We start from the raw sequence: 20,149 nt of genomic DNA, 5'->3' as shown, positions 1-20,149 counted from the left end.
GTTCAAAGGCAGACGACGGCTCTAACAAATCTTTATATATTTTTATATCCGATAACAGAGGCTTCTTGTAACGTAGATATCAATAATGAACCGTCTCCGTGGCTCAAGTCTACCAATAACCTAATTTGAATAAAAACAGATGATAACTATCCCAAAATCATAAGATCGTTTTCAGTTAAGGAATCATGAATTTTTCGAATACGTATCTAGATCAAAATATCTTCCATTACATTGAATATCCAAAAACTTATTTTTATAGTTGAGGCGTGATACTTTACATTTTTATTAGATAAAGAATGCGTGTGTGTGAAATTCGTGTTGTTCCAAGACAGGAGAGAATAAACATCTATTAAGCAATTCTAAAACTAAAATATACATACTATTATGTTTACGGAACCATCCAGGCATGGTTGGGGGTGGTTCTACATATGCACTGAGCCTCCCCTAGTGTGGCAGAGATAAGTTTGGGTATTGATTGCGTTCAGGAAGGGTTAAATTATTTACGCGTGACGCACGGGTTAATTAGGAACACGTTTCTAGGCAGCGTTTTAACATTCGTTCGTTCATTTGTTTTCGTAATAATGCCTGGGATATTGTATTTGTTTCATACATACTAGCGATTAAAGTCAATTAAATGTATTTTATTTATTGTCGTATTACATGCTTCTTAATTCTTCCGTATTATGTCGTATAATTGTTACACGACCGACGTGGAGCTAACACGCCTATGCACTTTAAAAAGTGACAAAACATTATATACCTACTTTAAGCTTATAGCACGTTCATGATTAAGACATTACCAATATTAATTACGTTTTTGTGAGTCGGTAATGTCATATCTTCAAGGTTCATAGTTTTCCGAAAACAACATTATTAATTGGTGCTTTTTCATGCTATAAATGTCGGAAGTGTTTATTATTTAATATCTGACACATAATTCAACAAGAATATTGTTTAAAAAAAATTCTCACCAACGCAATTTAAAAATCGCGCCAAAACTCAACAGTCAGCACGTCATTGCGCATGCGCTAATTCGAATGATGCCATAAATAAGTAAAAAATTTGATAGGGATTCGCGCCTTTCGCGCCGTCATTAAATTATGTATATTTATAAAATTTGTATTTCATTGACTCTAAGGGTACTTGTACTTTTTATTTATAGCAATATTCTTATATATATTGGAGATAATTAATATATGTGAAAAAGTACCTAGGTCAGCGTACAAAAAAGCCTGTTAAATGTTAACATTGAAAATAATATATCTAACAGCTGCGCAAACAATCTGGCGTTCATAAAAATTTTGTTACTTTTAGGACTTGCATTAGTAGGTGTTTTAAACAGAAAGTTTTAGTTTCATATAATATTTACACTTATTTGAATTATTATTAAATACAATTTTGAATTTATGTTTTCCCTTTTACTTTTCTAAGTATTATAAAATATATTCAAAAACTAAATAGTCTTTAACTATTTAGTTTTTGAGTTATTAGCAAAGCGAAAAAAATAGCAACACTCGCGTACATTAATACATTTAACATACCAGGCCATAAACTCCAAAAAAAAATACATTTAACAACGTGACGTGATATTTGACGTCTGTCAAAACAATTATATATAATTTGATCTAAGGCCCTACACTACTTACTTAAAAAAACAAATATTGTTATTGTTAAAAACTACTTTATTAATTATCAATTTAAGTAAATATGAAATTAGTGACCAAATATTAGATAAAATATTTATTAGGATTTTTTATATGCGGCTTCGTCCAATTCATGATTGGTAGTTAGTAGAGTTAGATTTTAGTGGTTATCTGTCAAGTTATAAGATTTTAGTGTTTTATTCTAGATTTGATGCAAAGTTTTAAGGGTTTTGTAACAAATTTAAACTATGTTTAATCTATTATAAGTGTATGTGTTGTAGATTTAAACATTAAAATTCCAAACAATGACATCGTAAATCACTCTTAACTAAAAAAAATCAAAGCTTGTTTTAGAGGTGTGCGTGATTTTAAACAAGATTGTGATTGACTGTGATTATTAGGATAAAACAAAGGGACATGCAAGTTACATCTTTTGGAATGGTGGGCATTATAAAAAAGAAAAATATTGCTCTTACTGATCATTATTTAAACGACTTACTTGATTTCTATTTTGTTTAATATAACTTACGTATTTTTTAGATCTTTATTTTATAATTTTTAACTGGGAGGCTATTCACGCCTAGAATCTAAATGTAACCCCCCCAGCCCCTCCCTCTAGATCTATCCCGACTCATATATCTTTTTGGGCTGGAACTTCGTCACCTTCCTAATTATCACAAACATTCAAATGATACGTATAAGATCCCGACTACTTCCCTACATATTTTATCAAGACTCGGCCGCCATATTAGTTTTTAATACTGTTAAGTGTTGACGAAATAGTTTGAAACCTAAATATATAATATCTAAAGGATCTAAAAATATCCTCAATTCAATATAATATCGTCGAAATTCAAAATTGTTAAAAGTGACGCCGAAACGCTTTCCCCGGTGTTCGAAAAGCCATGATTCACCTAGTTTTCAGAGCCCTGCCTCGTGCAAGATCGATTTTCCTGCACTTTGGGGACTTGCTGTCTCGCTCTAGGGGGTACCACCTACGCCGACCTTGAATTTGGGCGGCACACAGACGCCGAAACAGGGCTGACAAAATGCTTTTTAATTTTAAAATATCTTAATAAATTTCGTTGAATGGTATGGCGTATCACACTGCTAAAGTTGTAATTCTTATTAAGGATGTTGTTTGTGTATGGTTAATTTCATTAACCGTAAAATTTTAAGATTTCCTTTGGGGCTTCAGGCCAGTCAGTGGTACTGGCCCAGGATCCCTTTAGATCGAAAGGAGAGTCCTTCTTCCACAAACCTTAGAGTTAAACTTGGTCTGAATTAGCCATAAATACACAAATTAATTAATAAACATTGAGCCTACTTAAGCCTTATTTAAAAACAAGCGGCAACCCTAGCACGATTTATTGGTTTCAAAGTGTGAGTGAGCTGAAAACGGGGTTAGTCGACTTCCCCACCCCCTGAACACTTGCATCCTGTTCAATGTTCAGATATATACGTTGTACAGTCATGTGATCAATAACTTACATAAACTAGATTTTGCTTGCGACTGCGCCCCGGGAACTGTATTTTGGGGTGTTTATCTTTAAATTAAAACATCATAATACTGATGATAGTATCCGGCCATATCATACTGTAGTATTTCGTAACGTATTCAAAATATAATATCATAATTTTCTACTAGTTTTGACGATAAGAAAAATAAAAAATCAGTGGCGCTACAACCTCTTTAGGTCTTGGCCTCAGATTTCTGAATCTTCATGATAATTTTTAAATATAATAGGCAAGTAGGTGATCAGCCTCCAGTGCCTGACACACGCCGTCGACTTGTCTAAGACATGTTGGTTTCCTCACGATGTTTTCCTTTATCGTTCGAGCAAATGTTATTTATATAGGTACATATTTCGACGTATATTTTTATTGAATGCACGTTTTTAACGATCGCGTCTTCGCGTGTAATTTAGTTATAACGCACCCGAGGAATTGAATGATGAAGCTCATAATAGTGTAAACCAATTCTAACTTTTATGTAGTGGGTAAGATTTTGAATTCGCGACATTGAATTGCTGTGCAATTTTTAACAGGCGATCTGATAATTAGTGAATACCATCAGATTTCAATAAAATTTATGTTGCGGGCTAAGTATTATGAAATAACGTAATAAGTATACAAAAAAATCATTTAACTACTGCTTACTAAACGCCAACACATAAATAAATTTATTAAATAATGCACACGCATATTTATTATTGGTAGCGGATTTAATGTTTATGATAGCGCCATCTGTTGGTGTGGTAAAGTACTAATTGTATTAGTGTAACGGCTTAACGTTATATTTTTTAACATAACACATCTCCGGAACATCTTTTAGTATATCTTTTATCGATTTCTGTGACAACAACAAATACCTGTGAATATTGCTTTAGTTTTAGAAAGATACGTTTGCAGAAGTAGATAGAAAGTAGGAGAACAAAGATAGATACAAATTAGAAATCTTTTTATTACTATATTCGAAAAGTGGAGCAAGTACTTAACTGGTGCCCAAGGTACAATAAACGCAAAATAGGAGGATAATTTAAGATTTAAGATCAAATCAAGGAAACATCAGGTGGTACTTAGCGGGATTTGGAAGATATGCCTATGCCAAAATAGGAAACATATACCTAAAAAGAATGAGATAGAAATATATAATATATGTATAAGTATCTAAAATAAAACGCTGCTATTATTATTATATTATATTACTAATTAATCTAATTATAATAATATAATGCCATCTAACTTAATTACTATTCATATTTGAGTAAATATTCAATATTTAATATTGTACCAAATAAATTCGCCTTTATTATTTTTAAGTACCTTTATTGTTTTATGCCTCTGAATCCCATATTGTGTGAAAGCCTCGAATGCCTATTTGAGTGTCCTTTTGCCCTTCAAACCCTTTTGATATTTAAATTGCATATGCATTCAATGTGATTAATTTTTTATATATTAAATTACTTTTATCCTATACTATAACAATAGAGCTGCTCGTTTTGTTTGTCACATATTTTATTATGCATGAAGGACTTTTTGAACACAATTGAATATTTTCGTAATAGTATGTAGAGAACTGCGTATTATTCTATTGAACATTTAAATTTACTATAATAATAAACTATGACTGGTATTTTCGTATTTATTTCGGCAAATAAGCATTTCGTAACAGCCTTGCGATTCTGTAACTCACTTTTCAATGAACAATAAACTACAAGCTCCCTCCTTATCAGAATGCCAAATCGTAAAATGACTGCTTCACGACTGTTATGAGCGTGACCGCCGCTGCGAAAACCGCTGTGCGAGTTCGAAAAGTGAGTTACAGAATCGCAGGGCTGGATTGTTTAAAGTTATCCTAGCCACAAGACAGGCACAGATCTCCATTACTGTTCAGAGGAGTTTATCGGATCGCCAGCTGATGTTCATCATCGGACGTGAAGGCAGAATATTAAATTCCATATATCCGTTCGTCGTTCCATGAAATAAACGCCATTCTTAAAAAATCGGCAACGTACTCGCGAGCCCCATCAGATGAAGCTACTGCCTATTTGTCTCCCGTTCTATAAAAATAACGGACATCACATCCGTTAGTATAGCCTCTTCGGTGCATGTGTATTCGAAATTCTAGGTTTACCATAAATATCCGTCTATCCGCTTCTCTGTAAGAGCGCTTGATTTTTAATCTGTGGTCGAAAATTCCACCGCTGTAAATAATTTACATAAAACAGTGTCCCTAACGCCGTATATTAATAGCGTTAGATAAAAGTTAGTAGGTCTCGAAATGAGGTCAATGTCGGTGTTGCAAGCTGCGTCGGCCAATGCCGAACTATTTCCTTGTTAGCTATCGTGTGGAAGTGGTTTTTGGTCGTTTATCTCTTGGTTTAGTGGTTAAGCGATTCGCAATATTTATGAATTCTTAGTAAGAGAATGCTGAAGCGGCTTAAAGTTGAGAGTTAGCGTGAATTTCGTATAAGCTAATACTTACCGCTCTGTTCTTGAAGATTGATACTCGTACTACAGTGAGTGCACAACTGAGCATTTTTGATGGCAGTTTTCAGCGCACCACCACTATGTGGTGCACTCACTGAAGTATTTCCGAACCAATTCTTAAGTTCAAGAAAAGAGCGTTAACATTAAAAGGCCGGCAACGTACTTGCGAGCCTCCTGGCTTTGAGTATCCATATCATTGGGAGAGTCTCCTGCCGGCTTGCCCCCTGTTCTATCCTGGTTATTATTTTATAAGGAGTCACTACTCTAGTAATATTCTGTAGTGGGTTTATTTTGGTAGATTAGAAAGAGTGATTAAATAACTCTAGGTCAAGTTTGGACCATAAACCTTCAGAGAGACCTTAATATTTATCGTTTCCATTTTTTAATATTTAAGTCGGCAACATCGTTACCGAATTTCCTTACCAATTTGGTTGATTAGTTTTTGTATATTGCGATAATTTTGAGGACTGCAGTGGCGTAACTATACCATCAGGGGCCCGTGGCAAATTCTTTTGGTGGGGTATCTTTGAGTTTTGAAACGTTAGTGAAGGTTTTGTTTTTGAGAAAGTAGTTAAAGATGAAAGGGCCTCGGAAGGATAAAAAGCGTTGGGCGAACATAGTGCGTAATCTTACCTTTGAAAAAGTTTAGCTTAAACGCGCTGCTTTTTTTTATCTTATAGGAGGCAAACGGGCAGGAGGCTCACCTGATGTTAAGTGATACCGCCGCCCATGGACACTCACAATGCCAGAAGGCTCGCAAGTGCGTTGCCGGCCTTTCAAGAATTGGTACGCTTTTTTCTTGAAGGAAACTAAGGCTAAAGGCTGCTCCACCTGTATTGCTCTACGTGTCGAGTCAACTTCATTTTGGTATTTTAAATACTGGTGGAAACTGCATGTTTCATACACTTATGTTCTTTAATCTCTGTCTGATAACCTCCCTACCTCTGTACCTGATCCGAATGAAGCAAATTACCATAAATAAATTAAAGAGAGCACGACTGATTCTTAAGCATAACGTGTCTTTGGTTATGCATTTATCATTCAAAATATATTCGTGTAAATTGTCGGTGTGTTTGAGTGACGCGGACCAATTTTCAATCTTGTGAATTGCGTCTTTCGATGTGAACAAACATTAAAAGATTCGTTTGATATAATTTTAATACGATGTTTCTCATAATTTGAATTACGTATTTATAATTGATGTATGTAAAATACAATTTATGTGTTAATTTAAAGCTTGATAAAGCTCTAATATCTGAAACTGTTTTAGGATATATTTATTATTTAATCCGCTGGTTCGCGACAATATTTTGACGACATTTTGGTTCTTCTATATGTGTCTGTTTGTTTTCTAATTAATATGGATAAAGCCTTCATTTACAGTTACTAGTAAGCAAAAATAAAAATTACTGTGTGTCATCGGTCAGTAACTCTCTTGTCCCGAACCCCATCCTCCCATCCATGACTCCCTTTTCCTCATTTTTCCCTCTTGGTTACCATTAGGTAATGTTCCTACTCTACTTTTCTTAACTACTCCTCAACTAGCTAGGCCCATTTTCAGATAGAATCCATGAGTCAAAGACCCTTTTCTTCGATACCTAATCAAAGTAAATATTTTTTATTAAATAGTTTAGTATTGAAAGAGATTTAATGATTTAGATTACCAGACAAGTTTCAGCTTTACTTTCCGTGCAAATTCGTTAACTCGAAAGATGATTTCGTCAAGTACTACACTGTTTACACAGTACTAGTACTGCAATGTTTTTTATAATGTGTAAAAAAAGTGCTAATATAAAACCTAAACATATCATTTTTCGATTAAAGTTGTATACTTATCACTATTTTCACAAAAAAATATTTAACTACTATAGTTATTTTTAGAAGCGGTTTCCGAAACCCATGTAGTTTTCTTAGCCACTGTACGAACCTAAGGATTTATTCAAAGTGTTCTATAATCTGTGGTATATATTACAGATATTAGGCGTAAATAATAATATTTAATATACAAATTAGGGTGTCCTTGAAGAGCGACAAAAACTCGCTTGTCGACTACGCATTGGCTCACGTGCGGACTGCACGTGACAAAATAATGTGCCCTTTATATAAAAAACTTTATACTTTTTGAAAAGGGGAATGTTTATGAAACATCCATTTAACTCATAAAAGTCTTTGGGTATATCAAAAACGTGATGCGCTTAGTCTGAGCGCTAATTTACTTTTTGAATATATAACTAATTATTTCATTTGGTTGTATCTTTTGTAAGTATGTAGTGAGTATTGTAGTATTATTAACGTTATCTATGAAATCGCTTTTTGCATTGTACAGACTGATGAGTCTATAGGGCAGTGTTTCCCAACGTGGGGTCCATACCACAAGAGGGCAATTTAATTATTATGGGGTCATTCTAAAATTTATTACAATTATTTGGAATTTGAATTTCAGCTTTACTATAATGTTTTTGAAATTTACTTTTTGTGCTTCGTGAACTTTCTAGTGATTTATTCCTAAAACCTATCATTTGAGTTTCTTAAGAGAACAATTAAATTGTTTAACATTAAAAATTATGTACGTTACATAAGATTTTTAGAAAGACTAAGGTGTAGCGAAACACTGCTTTAGAGTAATCAATATGTGTAATCTATAGATTATTACTAATTATGAATATTTTATTATGAATTTTAATATAACTATATCAACACAATCAATTATATATAGAGGAAGATTTCATTAAACTCGATTTCAAAAGTCGTTGACCTTTACACTAGTTGGTACCATTACCAAGGTTCAATGCCAAAAAACCTATTAACACCTTGTTTCCTTAATAAAAAGTGTCTATTATTCAATATTTTCATTGAAACGGAAAATTTGCTGCATTTGCTTTGTACTAGATAGTGCTCTATTGTCTTCAGAATTTGATCTAGTTTTTAACCATTATATTTTTTATATGACGAATTTTTGGATTTATTAGCTCGTAATACCTATCAACAATATCATGACTTAAAACGTGTGAATCTAAAGGCTAAAGTATTCTAAGAACGAAAGACATTTTTATCGTTTTTCACGTCTGGGGTTGATAATTTTTTTTATTTTTTTTTATAGCTCTGGCACGATTTGTGCATTAGCCAGCGTCAAGTATAGGATTTTTTTAAAATTCTTGCTGGTCGTTAGAAATTCGACCGTTTCCTCCATGTACGGTTTAGGCACTCGCCCGGTACCGCACAACCCTCCCAAAGGCCGAGAACAAATTTAAATTAAATCTTGCCCTCGAACCGGGAATCGAACCCGGTACCCCTCACCTAGCTGCCACTTAATAAGACCGCTAGGCTATGAAGAGGGGTTGATAATTACAGTCACCTTTTATATATATTAATCTATGGCGTTGATTAACTCACATAAAAAAAAATCTTTGAACGAAATAATTTCTAGCCTTGTAGGTTTACCTGAAGTTAAACCAAATAAGCGAATTGGCGCCATTTAATTTTGCATATTTCATGAGGTCAATAATAAATTATATACATCACTTTTCTTTATATCTGCGCAGCTTGAAAGAAAAACGTTTTTGACGTACGGCTCTCACATTTGGCGCCCGTCCCTTTTCGAATTTTACTCTACGTATGACAGGCATAGACTACATATAACAAAAATAATTGAGTAATCTATGGTCATTACCCAGAGTGCCGAGTATGCAATTTACTAAGAAACTAATTCATTGATTTAATTGTGTTCGAAGAATTAGGTCAAAAAGCGAGTTTGGTTTTGCTTTTCACAATTACCTTATTAATTATTATGAATAAAAATTGCATGTTTTGTTTGTGTAATTTTGAAATAAATAATAAATTGGTGGTGGTATCCAAGAGGGGAAAAAAGAGGAAGAGAAAGCCATTGTCATGAATGATGCAAAATATCGGAAGCGATCGAGAAAGGCGCAAAACGGAAGAGAATGGCGTGCGGGAATAGAAGAGACAGCTACTGCCCGGTCTAACACTTTTTTAATTTACGTACTAATTACTGTAAATTAAGGCTCTATTCACATTTATTGGGAAACAAACAGACATTAAAAGTGTCTAAACATTATTTACTACTCTTTCGTGAGTGAAAATTAACTACATGGAAAAGAATCACCTCCACGTTCGTCGTCCAACGTTCTAAGGGCATTTTTGCCGCAGACATGTGAAACCAGCTGCCCACTGAAGTATTTCCGAACCAATTCGACTTAGGGTCCTTTAAGAAAAGAGCGTACCAATTCTTGAAAGGCTGGCAACGCACTTGCGAGCCTTCTGACAATTTGAGTGTCCATGGGCGTCGGTATCTTAACATCAGATGAGCCCGTTTGCCTCCTATTACATAAAAAAGGGATATAGGCTTTGAGACATCATATAAGGCCCTCGATTGCCGGACTTATAAAAGTATATAAGGCTTTGTACGATACATATATGTAGTACTGACGAGATAGAGCCTAAATACCTTCATAGAAAGACAGAAGCCTCAGAGCCTACTTTGCAACAATAATATTGCGCCAAATCTCATTACTTATAGGTAGCTTAACAGTGCGTAGGTCCAAGGCTGTGTTAGTTCCGCGGTATGACGTCACTACCAATTAATAAATATTCAAATTAGCAACCAAATGCATAATGTTTTTGTAATTGCGTCAAATATTTTTTATATTCACTTTCTAAATAATATTAGACTCGTTACGTTAATACTAACTATTATCTTTTCTAACTAAACTTTTATCGATATGGTATTTGATTTGCCGTCGAATGTTACCACTGGACCAACACGTGATATCAGAGAACAAGGTCTTAAGAAAAAAAAAACAGTGGCGCTACAACCTCTTTAGGTCTTGGCCTCAGATTTATGAATCTGTTTCATAATCATTTTTAAATCTAAAAGGCAAGAAGGTGATCAGCCTCCAGTGCCTGACACACGCCATCGACTTTTTGGGTCTAAGACATGTCGGTTTCCTTACGATGTTTTCCTTCACCGTTCAAGCAAATGTTAAATGCGCACATAGAAAGAAAGTCCATTGGCACAGCCGGGGATCGAACCTACGACCTCAGGTATGAGAGTCGCACGCTGAAGCCACAAGGCCAACACGGCTCTCAAGGTTTTAAGAGCCTGCTTAAAATAAATAATATACATAGATTGAATATGCAATGTATTTAAATTCGTAAACCTTCAGACAATGAAAATTAGATTGAAATTAGGCATAAATTATGAGTGGTAATAATTTTTAGGGTATTTATTCAGCAGCAATGAATACTCAAGGTTGTTAGAGCAATGAAATTACATTAATACGTCAGAAACATATGTGTGGTTTAATGAATGGATAACATTACTGCGGGTAAAGGACTCTCGGTTTTCAAGATATTCTGAATTAACAAAAAAAAAAGTCTCTAAACTCATTTTTCTGAACCGCCACGTCTTCGATCCGCAGATTCTATATTATTCATTGCACCTCAAATGGATCTAGTGGCCGGTCTCGTCGGTTTTTGAAGTTATACTTCTTTAGGCGCGTTATGAAAAAATTATGAGAATGAAATTTTACGATGCGCGCGCACCGTGACACAAAATTAACAGAATGAAGTTGCCTTCGGAAGATGCTACGGCATTGGACATAATTTAAAAACAACATTCGAATAATAATAGAATTTATGTTACACTTAATGTAAGGGAATAATAATAAATATTTATTTATTTAATTTTTCAAATGTAAACTGAACTTTACTGATTATAATGACTCCTTTTCCAGTCTTTGATTATTTAATTGTAATTAATTATTTGCATGCAATTAAAAACTAATTTTAATAATGCCAAAGAAGTATAACTTCTTACGCGCGTACATAAGTACACGCACCCTTTTTTATATCTGGTAATAAATATATCATATATTCCGTGATAATGATGCGAATGGTGAAATTATTTTCGAAATAGGTCTGTTTTTTGAGTTACAAAGACATTTGTTTTTTATATTTTACATAGAAATTTAAAATTTCAGTGACGATCAACAAAAATCATCATAAAACTGTTTATTACTTCTGTCAGATTTAACTTGACTTGATATGTATCTATCGGGGTGGTGAGAATGTAAAATAAAAGAGTATCATGGTGGTGATAGTGTAAAACAAAAGACTATCAAGGCGGTGAAAATGAAAAACAAAAGAGTATCATGGTGGTGGGAACGTAAAACAAAAGAGTATCAGGGCGGTGAGAATGTAAAATAAAAGAGTATCAGGGCGGTGAGAATGTAAAACAAAAGAGTATCATGGTGGTGGGAACGTAAAACAAAAGAGTATCTGGGCGGTGAGAATGAAAAACAAAAGAGTATCAGGGCGGTAAGATTGTGAAATAAAAGAGTGTAAAAAACCGTGACTGATATTACCTTCGTCGATGCGTAGGACTAAAGATGCTGTTGACCAATTTGATTGTCAAACGGAACGAGTCGTTTCGCCTTTGTTTCATGTCGATTTTACTATTTTAAAATAATTCCATTACATTTCGTAGATAGCTACGAAAGTGCTACGTTTTGAAGCTAACAGAATCTTTACATCGTATAAGTTAATTATTAGGCGTAATAAATTTGATTGCTGTTATAATAATTATTCTTAGTCTGGACTTACATTATTTACTAATATTGATTGTCGTCAAATTGAAATTATAACGCCTCTTAATAATATACCCAATATTGGCAAATTTATTACTTTATTTACGTAACTCGACTTTTGAGTGCTCTTTATCCATTACGATCATCAGGTCGCGTAAACTTTAATTAATAACATAAGATAAAATCTCTGTGTCATTACCATGAATATCCCATATTTTTAAAGTTATACTTCTTTAGGCGCGTTATGAAAAATTGATGAGAGTGACATTTTACCTGAGACACAAAGTTGTCAGTGTGATTATAGCGTGCGCGAGCGAGATGGGAATAAGACAATCTACAAGTAAAAAGAAATAGAATATGCGTGAAGTTAGCAGCTATGCGAAGAATTTTGAATTACCTTTTAAACAAATAAATAAGTTTTTATTATTTTTTTCAAAGAAATTTATCAATGCTTTTTCACGAAGACCTATTGTTACTTAGTTAAAAGGTTATGAAATATACGTAGTTATTAAATTGAATGAATAATATAATAAAATAATAATAATTATTATTATTATTATTAATATTAATTAATAATTGAATAATATACTAAATATTATTAAATTATTAACGTTAAATATTTGTTATTAATTATTTAATATTTAAAAAAAATAAAGAAAGCCAAAGAAGTATAACTTCTTACGCGCGTACATAAGTACACGCACCCTTTTTTTTAATATATTGGATAGTAAATTTATAATTCTATTTGTATTTCAGGTCGGCAGTTCAAAGCACACAAAGTGATACTGGCGGCTTGTAGTAAACACTTTCAAGAGCTCTTCGATTCCGCCCCTCCCAGCCATGCAGGCGCCTGTTACGTCATACTGGAAGCCACCTCGGCAGATAACATGCAGGCCCTCCTGGAGTTTATGTACAAGGGCGAAGTGCATGTCAGCCAGAATGCTCTCTCCAGCTTCCTCAAAAGCGGGGCGAACTTACAGGTAATTTCAGTAGCTATATCTACATGAAGACAAACTTTGCGATTGAGAAAAAACATATTTGTATATTACAAGTACTAATAAACTTGTATGCATTTATTCTGGTCTAATTTCGAACGCTTTCTATGGCTGTTGTAAACTGTCAAAATATAATACATCATTGATGGAAGTGGAGTCAAACTGAGCGCGAAGTATGGCTTCTATGTCTTACTCCAAATATTGGTTGGTTTATTTAAAAGGAACGGAGTTTGAATGTTTTGTTCAATACCGAAATAACTAAAATTTGGGAATTTTTAAATTAACATGCATCAAATTAGGGTTGGCAACGAATTTAAATGTCGGAATGTTAAAATGAAATCTTAAATTCACTGAATACTCCACGAGTAGGGATGTCTTTAGGGATATAAATAGTTTAAGAAAAACTAAATGTACATTCTCAATACATCATGATGTATACTTAGAATAGTTACTCACATAGTAAACAAAATATCAAGTGCCTGAAACGTTACACGTCATAATATTCTTATCTTGATGTAGTTTCGTGTGTCTTAGGCCTGACGAATCTATAAGGTGGTCTAAAACGAGGTTATTGTTACTTTATAGTAGTGTAAATATAGTACGTATATATATCGAATAGCTAAACAATTCAACCCTTGCGTATAATAATGAAAGGAGTGAATAAAAACTGCTTCAATTAAGAAAATAGTAGATCCTTTAATCATTCAAATTACGTTTTTTTCAAATTATACAACTATTTGTTGTAACATGAAAAGAGAAAAACGTTTTCTATATATACAATTATATTAAATAATAAGGTGACAGTTGGGCATGGGGAAAACACTTTTCTTTGTATGTTTTAATGTGAATAACTGAATAGGCCTTTAAACTTTCTACATACGGGAAAAAAAGACATTTATACATCGGGAGAGCTAAAGGATCAAAGAATTCATTACGATAAACGAGAGCAGTAACGCGAGGTGGAGGGAAAAGCGCCGCCATTTTGAGGTTATTTTGCTGCGTATAGAGATTTGCAATTAGTATAACTTTTGAAGTTTAAGTTTTAATCATCAGCTCTTTCTATCTATTATAACTCGTTACATAAACGTATTCAAGAACAACACACAGCCGTCTTCATAACACAGCCACAATTCTTTATTTAAAAAAAACAACTTATGCTTATAAAGTATCTGCCCCTTCAAATTCAAAGTAGAAGTATTTCAGTAGATACTATGTATAAACTTAGCTACATATACGCAATATTACTGGTACATATCACTTAGCTAGTAGGGAGCGTTCATGTATTACTTTATTAAAAAAAAAACAACTTATGTTTTTAAAGTATCTGCCCCTTCAAATTCAAAGTAGAAGTATTTCAGTAGATACTATGTATAAACTTAGCTACATATACGCAATATTACTGGTACATATCACTTAGCTAGTAGGGAGCGTTCATGTATTACTTTATTAAAAAAAAAACAACTTATGTTTTTAAAGTATCTGCCCCTTCAAATTCAAAGTAGAAGTATTTCAGTAGATACTATGTATAAACTTAGCTACATATACGCAATATTACTGGTACATATCACTTAGCTAGTAGGGAGCGTTCATGTATTACTTTATTAAAAAAAAAACAACTTATGTTTTTAAAGTATCTGCCCCTTCAAATTCAAAGTAGAAGTATTTCAGTAGATACTATGTATAAACTTAGCTACATATACGCAATATTACTGGTACATATCACTTAGCTAGTAGGGAGCGTTCATGTATTACTTTATTAAAAAAAAAACAACTTATGTTTTTAAAGTATCTGCCCCTTCAAATTCAAAGTAGAAGTATTTCAGTAGATACTATGTATAAACTTAGCTACATATACGCAATATTACTGGTACATATCACTTAGCTAGTAGGGAGCGTTCAAGTATTACGTAACGTATTTTGGGGGGGTCCTTTTGTAAAACGTTACGATGCGGGGCGGTGATTTAAATTACGCGTTATTGTTAATATTTTTTTCGACTTACACCACATAATAGTAACTAAAGAGTCACTGGGTGGTCACGAAACGTTTTACTATACTTGGGTACAGTACTGAAAACCGTTACGGCGAGTTACATGGGGGGGGGTCAATAATCTCCAAAAATTGCGTTACGTAATACTTGAACGCTTCCAGATTTGACATTTCACTTATTAAATATTATGTCAAAAATTCCAGGTAAAAGGCTTGTCAATGGAAATGTCCCAAGACGCATGGATGAAGCATCAAACCCAGCAGGTGTCTGGCGATCGTGTCGAAACCCGTGTCAAGACCAGCCCAGTTTCCGGATCCGGCAATTGTGAGGTTCAGGAGTCGCCAGCATCCCACTCTACTACTTTTGCCCCAATAATACCACCATACGGCATACCCATACATGGAAGTGGTGGTGGGATGGGACGGTATGCGCCCCAAGCTCACCTGCATTCTTCGTCGCATAGACGGCCTGCACCGCCTAAGCAATCGCCTTCACAGAGCCCACTGACTAGGAATTACAGGTAAAAACTATATTTCCAATTTAATTGTTTTTATATGATCACATTCGGTAATATTCTAATTATGAAATGAAATACAGACTTTTATTGGCATATTTTATTTACATACTTCTTTAAGAAAATTAAATTAAAGCATTATTCTCCTAACAAAACAATGCTTTAAAACAATTTTTTAATTATTAAAGTGCAATGTGTCCCGACCAAGGAGGTTTCAATTCAATTTAAGTACACATAATCTGTGGTGAGCGCGCAACGCGCTGTTCCGAGCCAATAGACCAATAACAGACTTTTTCCATTTTGGCGCTATTTCGTACATACGAATTTGAGTAATATTTTGTTGGATAAAACTTTAGTTGCAAAAATATCAAGCGACACCGACGATACCGATGAAAATTTAATTTAAAAATTAATTGCTAGAAAAATCAAGAAAAGCGTACGACAAATTTACCAATACTTTATGACTTGGCAACCTATAGCCATGAGATTAAATAAAGTAGTGTATGCAACTGCATATAATAAGGTATTAAAACACTCGTGTAATCTTATTTTGAAAACTACACTCATGTTTTAATACCCTCTATTATATGAAAGTTGCATAAACTACTTTTTAAGTTGGTGATCGGATAGTCACCGCCCCACCCTCTTATCTGAACTTACCTTTCTAATTCTTCGTAATTTCGTACCGTTCCTATATATCACCCATTAATTTCAGACAAACCTCATCATCATCACATTGCGGCAGCGTAGCTGATGAACCAGATACGCGATCATCACCAGGGGCAAGCGTGAAGTACGAAGAGAATCCAGATTGCACGTCCAGCGTCGCTAACCCTATAAAGAACAATGGCTACGAACGGTTTTCATCAGTTAAAGAAGAGATAATGGAGCGCTTACCAACGGATCAGGGTGCTGAAGGTAAAATTGTGTTATTTATATACAACTATCTATCTATCTATTAATTGTTGTTTATTTCACTAAAATTAATAAATAGTTGGACCGACTTGGCTGATGATCTTGAAATATTTTTGGAAGTTTAGGAAAACCTGCCCTGCGATTCTGTAACTCACTTTTCGAACTCACACAGCGGTTTTCGCATCGACGGTCGCTCTGAAATCAGTCGTGAAGCAGTTATTTTATAATTTGGCATTCTGAAAAGGTGGGAGCTTGTAGTTTATTGTTTAACCGCTGTGTGAGTTCGAAAAGTGAGTTACAGAATCGCAGGGCTGTTCCTTGTCGGGAAAAATTTAATGATTTTTTAGAAATAAACAATTGTCACTGATTGGTTGTCATATATTATATAGTTGCCTTCAGAAATTCGTGTTTTATAGCTGTAGTATGTGGACCGATATCTTTGGTCTGTGTTAAAACTTTTGTATTAAATACAAAAATATATGTGGGTGATACGAAGTTCATTTAGGCATTTAGTAATCAATAAAAAACTATCGTAGAAATTTCCTTTGGTGTTTCAAAGAAAGATTCGTTTTTTTTTATTGCTAACTATCAATGCTGATATTGCAGATTTACGGATAAAAAACGAGAACGAATACCACGGCGGTGGGTACAACAACTCATCTCCCCCAGCGCCAATACCTACCACTAACTACCACGACCCGCAGACTTCGCCGCCCAAACCCAGCCCTGACCTCTGGCCGCCCAAGATCATCACCAGCAAGTCTGGTGGGATCGCTACTGCTGACGGTAATAAATGATTTTATTAGCTTTTAAGAATTCAAGCAACAAATTGATTTAATCAATTTGTTGCTTGAATTCTTAAAAGTCTTTGTTATAAAAATCATAGACATAAAATTTATTACAAACAAAAACACACACAAAATAACAATAATCATAGAAAAAAGTAAAATGAGAGATATCAAAAACAATAAAAAAATAACCCGACTTCAAATGTTGAACAATTATTGTGTATATACTAACGCCATCTATTGACATATTAATGCTTTGTAGGAATATAAATATATTGTATTACATTGATATATACATTTCCTTATGTGAAAGTATTAAATACATACTAACAATATGATAATACGAAGTAGGATTTACAAAACCAGTGGTACTACTATAATGTATGTTTTTAAATTTTTTCTTAATAGGTAGGGATCAGTTTGTAATATAGTTTTTTGGGTTTAGGGTATGTCGGCATCTTTCCTCACCTCATACTTTTTTTGCCATCCGAAAACTAAATTGGTCCACAGCCATAATTAAAAAGGCCTAGCCAACACTGCTCTTTTATAGTATAAACCACAACATAAGGAAAAAATAGCATACATGTTATTGGGTAAATTCAAATTATAAGGGGAGTATGAAGTTTTCAATCACTGGTATTATGTTGGTTTCATCATTCTTTTATATTCTATTTTAATTCTATCATACATTACAGAAGGGATAATCTGCTAAAAGTCAAAGTCAAGTCAAAAATCATTTAATCATAATATAGGTAACACAATGTACACTTATGAACGTCAAAAAAGAAATGTATATAAAATGCATTTAACTTTACATTTAGTGCCACTTCTCAAAGGCGTAGAACGGAAGAGAAGAACTGACAATAAACTCTCCGCCACTCTTAATTAATAATAATAACATAAATTAAAAACAAAGACTTGTCCTCTATGAGCAGGAGGCATGGTGAAATAGGAGCACGCACTTACATTCTCGTGGGAACAACACGCAAACACATAGTCGAAATAACTATATTATTATTGTTTTTAAAAAAAATCTAAATTGTGTATTAAAAATTCCAGGAAAGAAACTAAAATGTCCATACTGCGAACGGCTTTACGGCTACGAGACGAATCTGCGCGCTCACATCCGGCAGCGGCATCAGGGCATCCGGGTGCCATGTCCGCACTGCTCGCGAACATTCACGCGTAACAACACAGTGCGGCGACACATTGCCCGCGAGCATCGTCATCAGGTCACGCCGCACCAAGGACCTTTGCCCAACCACACCCAGTAAATCAAAAAATCTACCTCTTCTCTTCTTTGTGACCCTGGTGTGACAGTGAATTAAACTGGCATTTTCTAAATATTAAAAACCTTTTTGAGATTTTTTCTACATCAGGCCTTTTATATGGCGTTTAGCAAAAAATAATATTTTTTTTACAAAATGTGGGTACTTTACTTTTTTCATAAATTCTATTTTTAAAAGTTATTCAAGGTTTAGTATTGACGCAATAGATTAATTAATTGTATTTAAAAAAACTTTTTACAAAATGCGGGTACCTACAATTTTTGAACAATTTATTAAAACCCAATTTTTTAATTAAAAAATTGCAATACTTTTTAAAGTTTCAATAAAGTTTCATTCACTGTCAACAGGTTCACGGAATCCGGCCGGTTCGGATTCCGCGCGATTCCGAGCCGCGCCATACAATATACCTCGTTTATGCATATTTATGTAACAGTCTACCTCAAAATTTGATCTTAGATTTTTAAGATTTGGAATCGTTCTAATTGTTACTTAATTCATGTCGCTGTATCCTTCAGAGTTACCTTTATTTTTACCTCAGTCGAGATGGTCAAAGGCTTAGAATGTAAATATTAGGAGAAAGTATATAGCCTGGCCCATCGAGACATTACAATAGACTGCAAATCCGGGTTAATTTTTTAACGCATCTGTGATACAATAGAACAGGCTTTTATTTAGTATTGTCTTTAAACTTTTACACATTTAAAGAAAACAATTTTTTACCGGATTGAAGTTATGTATGTATAAACTTATAATTATTTTACATAATTAAAAAAAAAACGACGTTTCGCGTGCTTAACAGCGTGTCGGTATATTTTTTTTGTAAAATAATTATAAGTTTATTAAACATGAATTCAATCCGGTCAAAAACTGTTCTCTTTAAAAGGCTTTTATTTAGTTTCACGCGATTTGCCCAGTGAATGGTGAATGTTCACTGTTCGTTCCCCGCTCGCACGGTTGTTACTATTGAGACCAAATATTATATGTTTTGTCGCGATGGTGTCGATTTTAACATTCCGTTCGTTAGCATAGACCACTTAATATAGCTAGTCATTTCGAGTGCAACCGGTTGAGATTTAAATATTTAATGAGGCCAGTTATGTGTAGGGCAACATTGTTTATCCGCATTTAAAGCAATCTATGGGACAGTGCCAAATATCCTCTTCACATTTATTTATTTTTATATTTATTTTTTTAAGTGTGAATGTGGCGACTGTGTGCTATTCCTGATATTTAGGAATGAGTTGCATTCATATTTATTCTATTTATTTAGGTTACAATAGATTTTTTAACGCTTACAAGGCTCAGTGATTTTATTATAATTTCCGTTTATCGTAGATTATATCTGAACGTTTACCTCGATTTCCTTAAAATTAGCGTCTATTTACACGCCCGGTATCTTTCGACCGGTTTCTATATTTT

At 33.8% G+C, this 20,149-nt stretch overlaps 1 protein-coding gene across 2 annotated transcripts in view; it reads left to right on the top strand.

Annotated features, from left to right (window-relative positions):
- LOC125056110 (zinc finger protein chinmo) overlaps nucleotides 1-19,498 on the top strand; it is a 51,669-nt gene extending 32,171 nt beyond the window's left edge. For both annotated transcript variants that reach the window (XM_047659054.1, XM_047659053.1), the window contains exons 3-7: nucleotides 12,998-13,221; nucleotides 15,428-15,744; nucleotides 16,454-16,656; nucleotides 17,260-17,439; nucleotides 18,501-19,498. In XM_047659054.1, coding sequence (XP_047515010.1) covers nucleotides 12,998-13,221; nucleotides 15,428-15,744; nucleotides 16,454-16,656; nucleotides 17,260-17,439; nucleotides 18,501-18,715 — 1,139 coding nt within the window. In that variant the 3' untranslated portion in view covers nucleotides 18,716-19,498. The remainder of the gene's footprint in view (nucleotides 1-12,997; nucleotides 13,222-15,427; nucleotides 15,745-16,453; nucleotides 16,657-17,259; nucleotides 17,440-18,500) is intronic.
- The last annotated feature ends 651 nt before the right edge of the window (nucleotides 19,499-20,149 follow it).

Source organism: Pieris napi, chromosome 14 (genome assembly GCF_905475465.1).
Source record: "Pieris napi chromosome 14, ilPieNapi1.2, whole genome shotgun sequence".
Taxonomy (NCBI): Eukaryota; Metazoa; Arthropoda; class Insecta; order Lepidoptera; family Pieridae; genus Pieris; species Pieris napi.
This window is presented reverse-complemented; position numbering and strand designations above follow the sequence as displayed.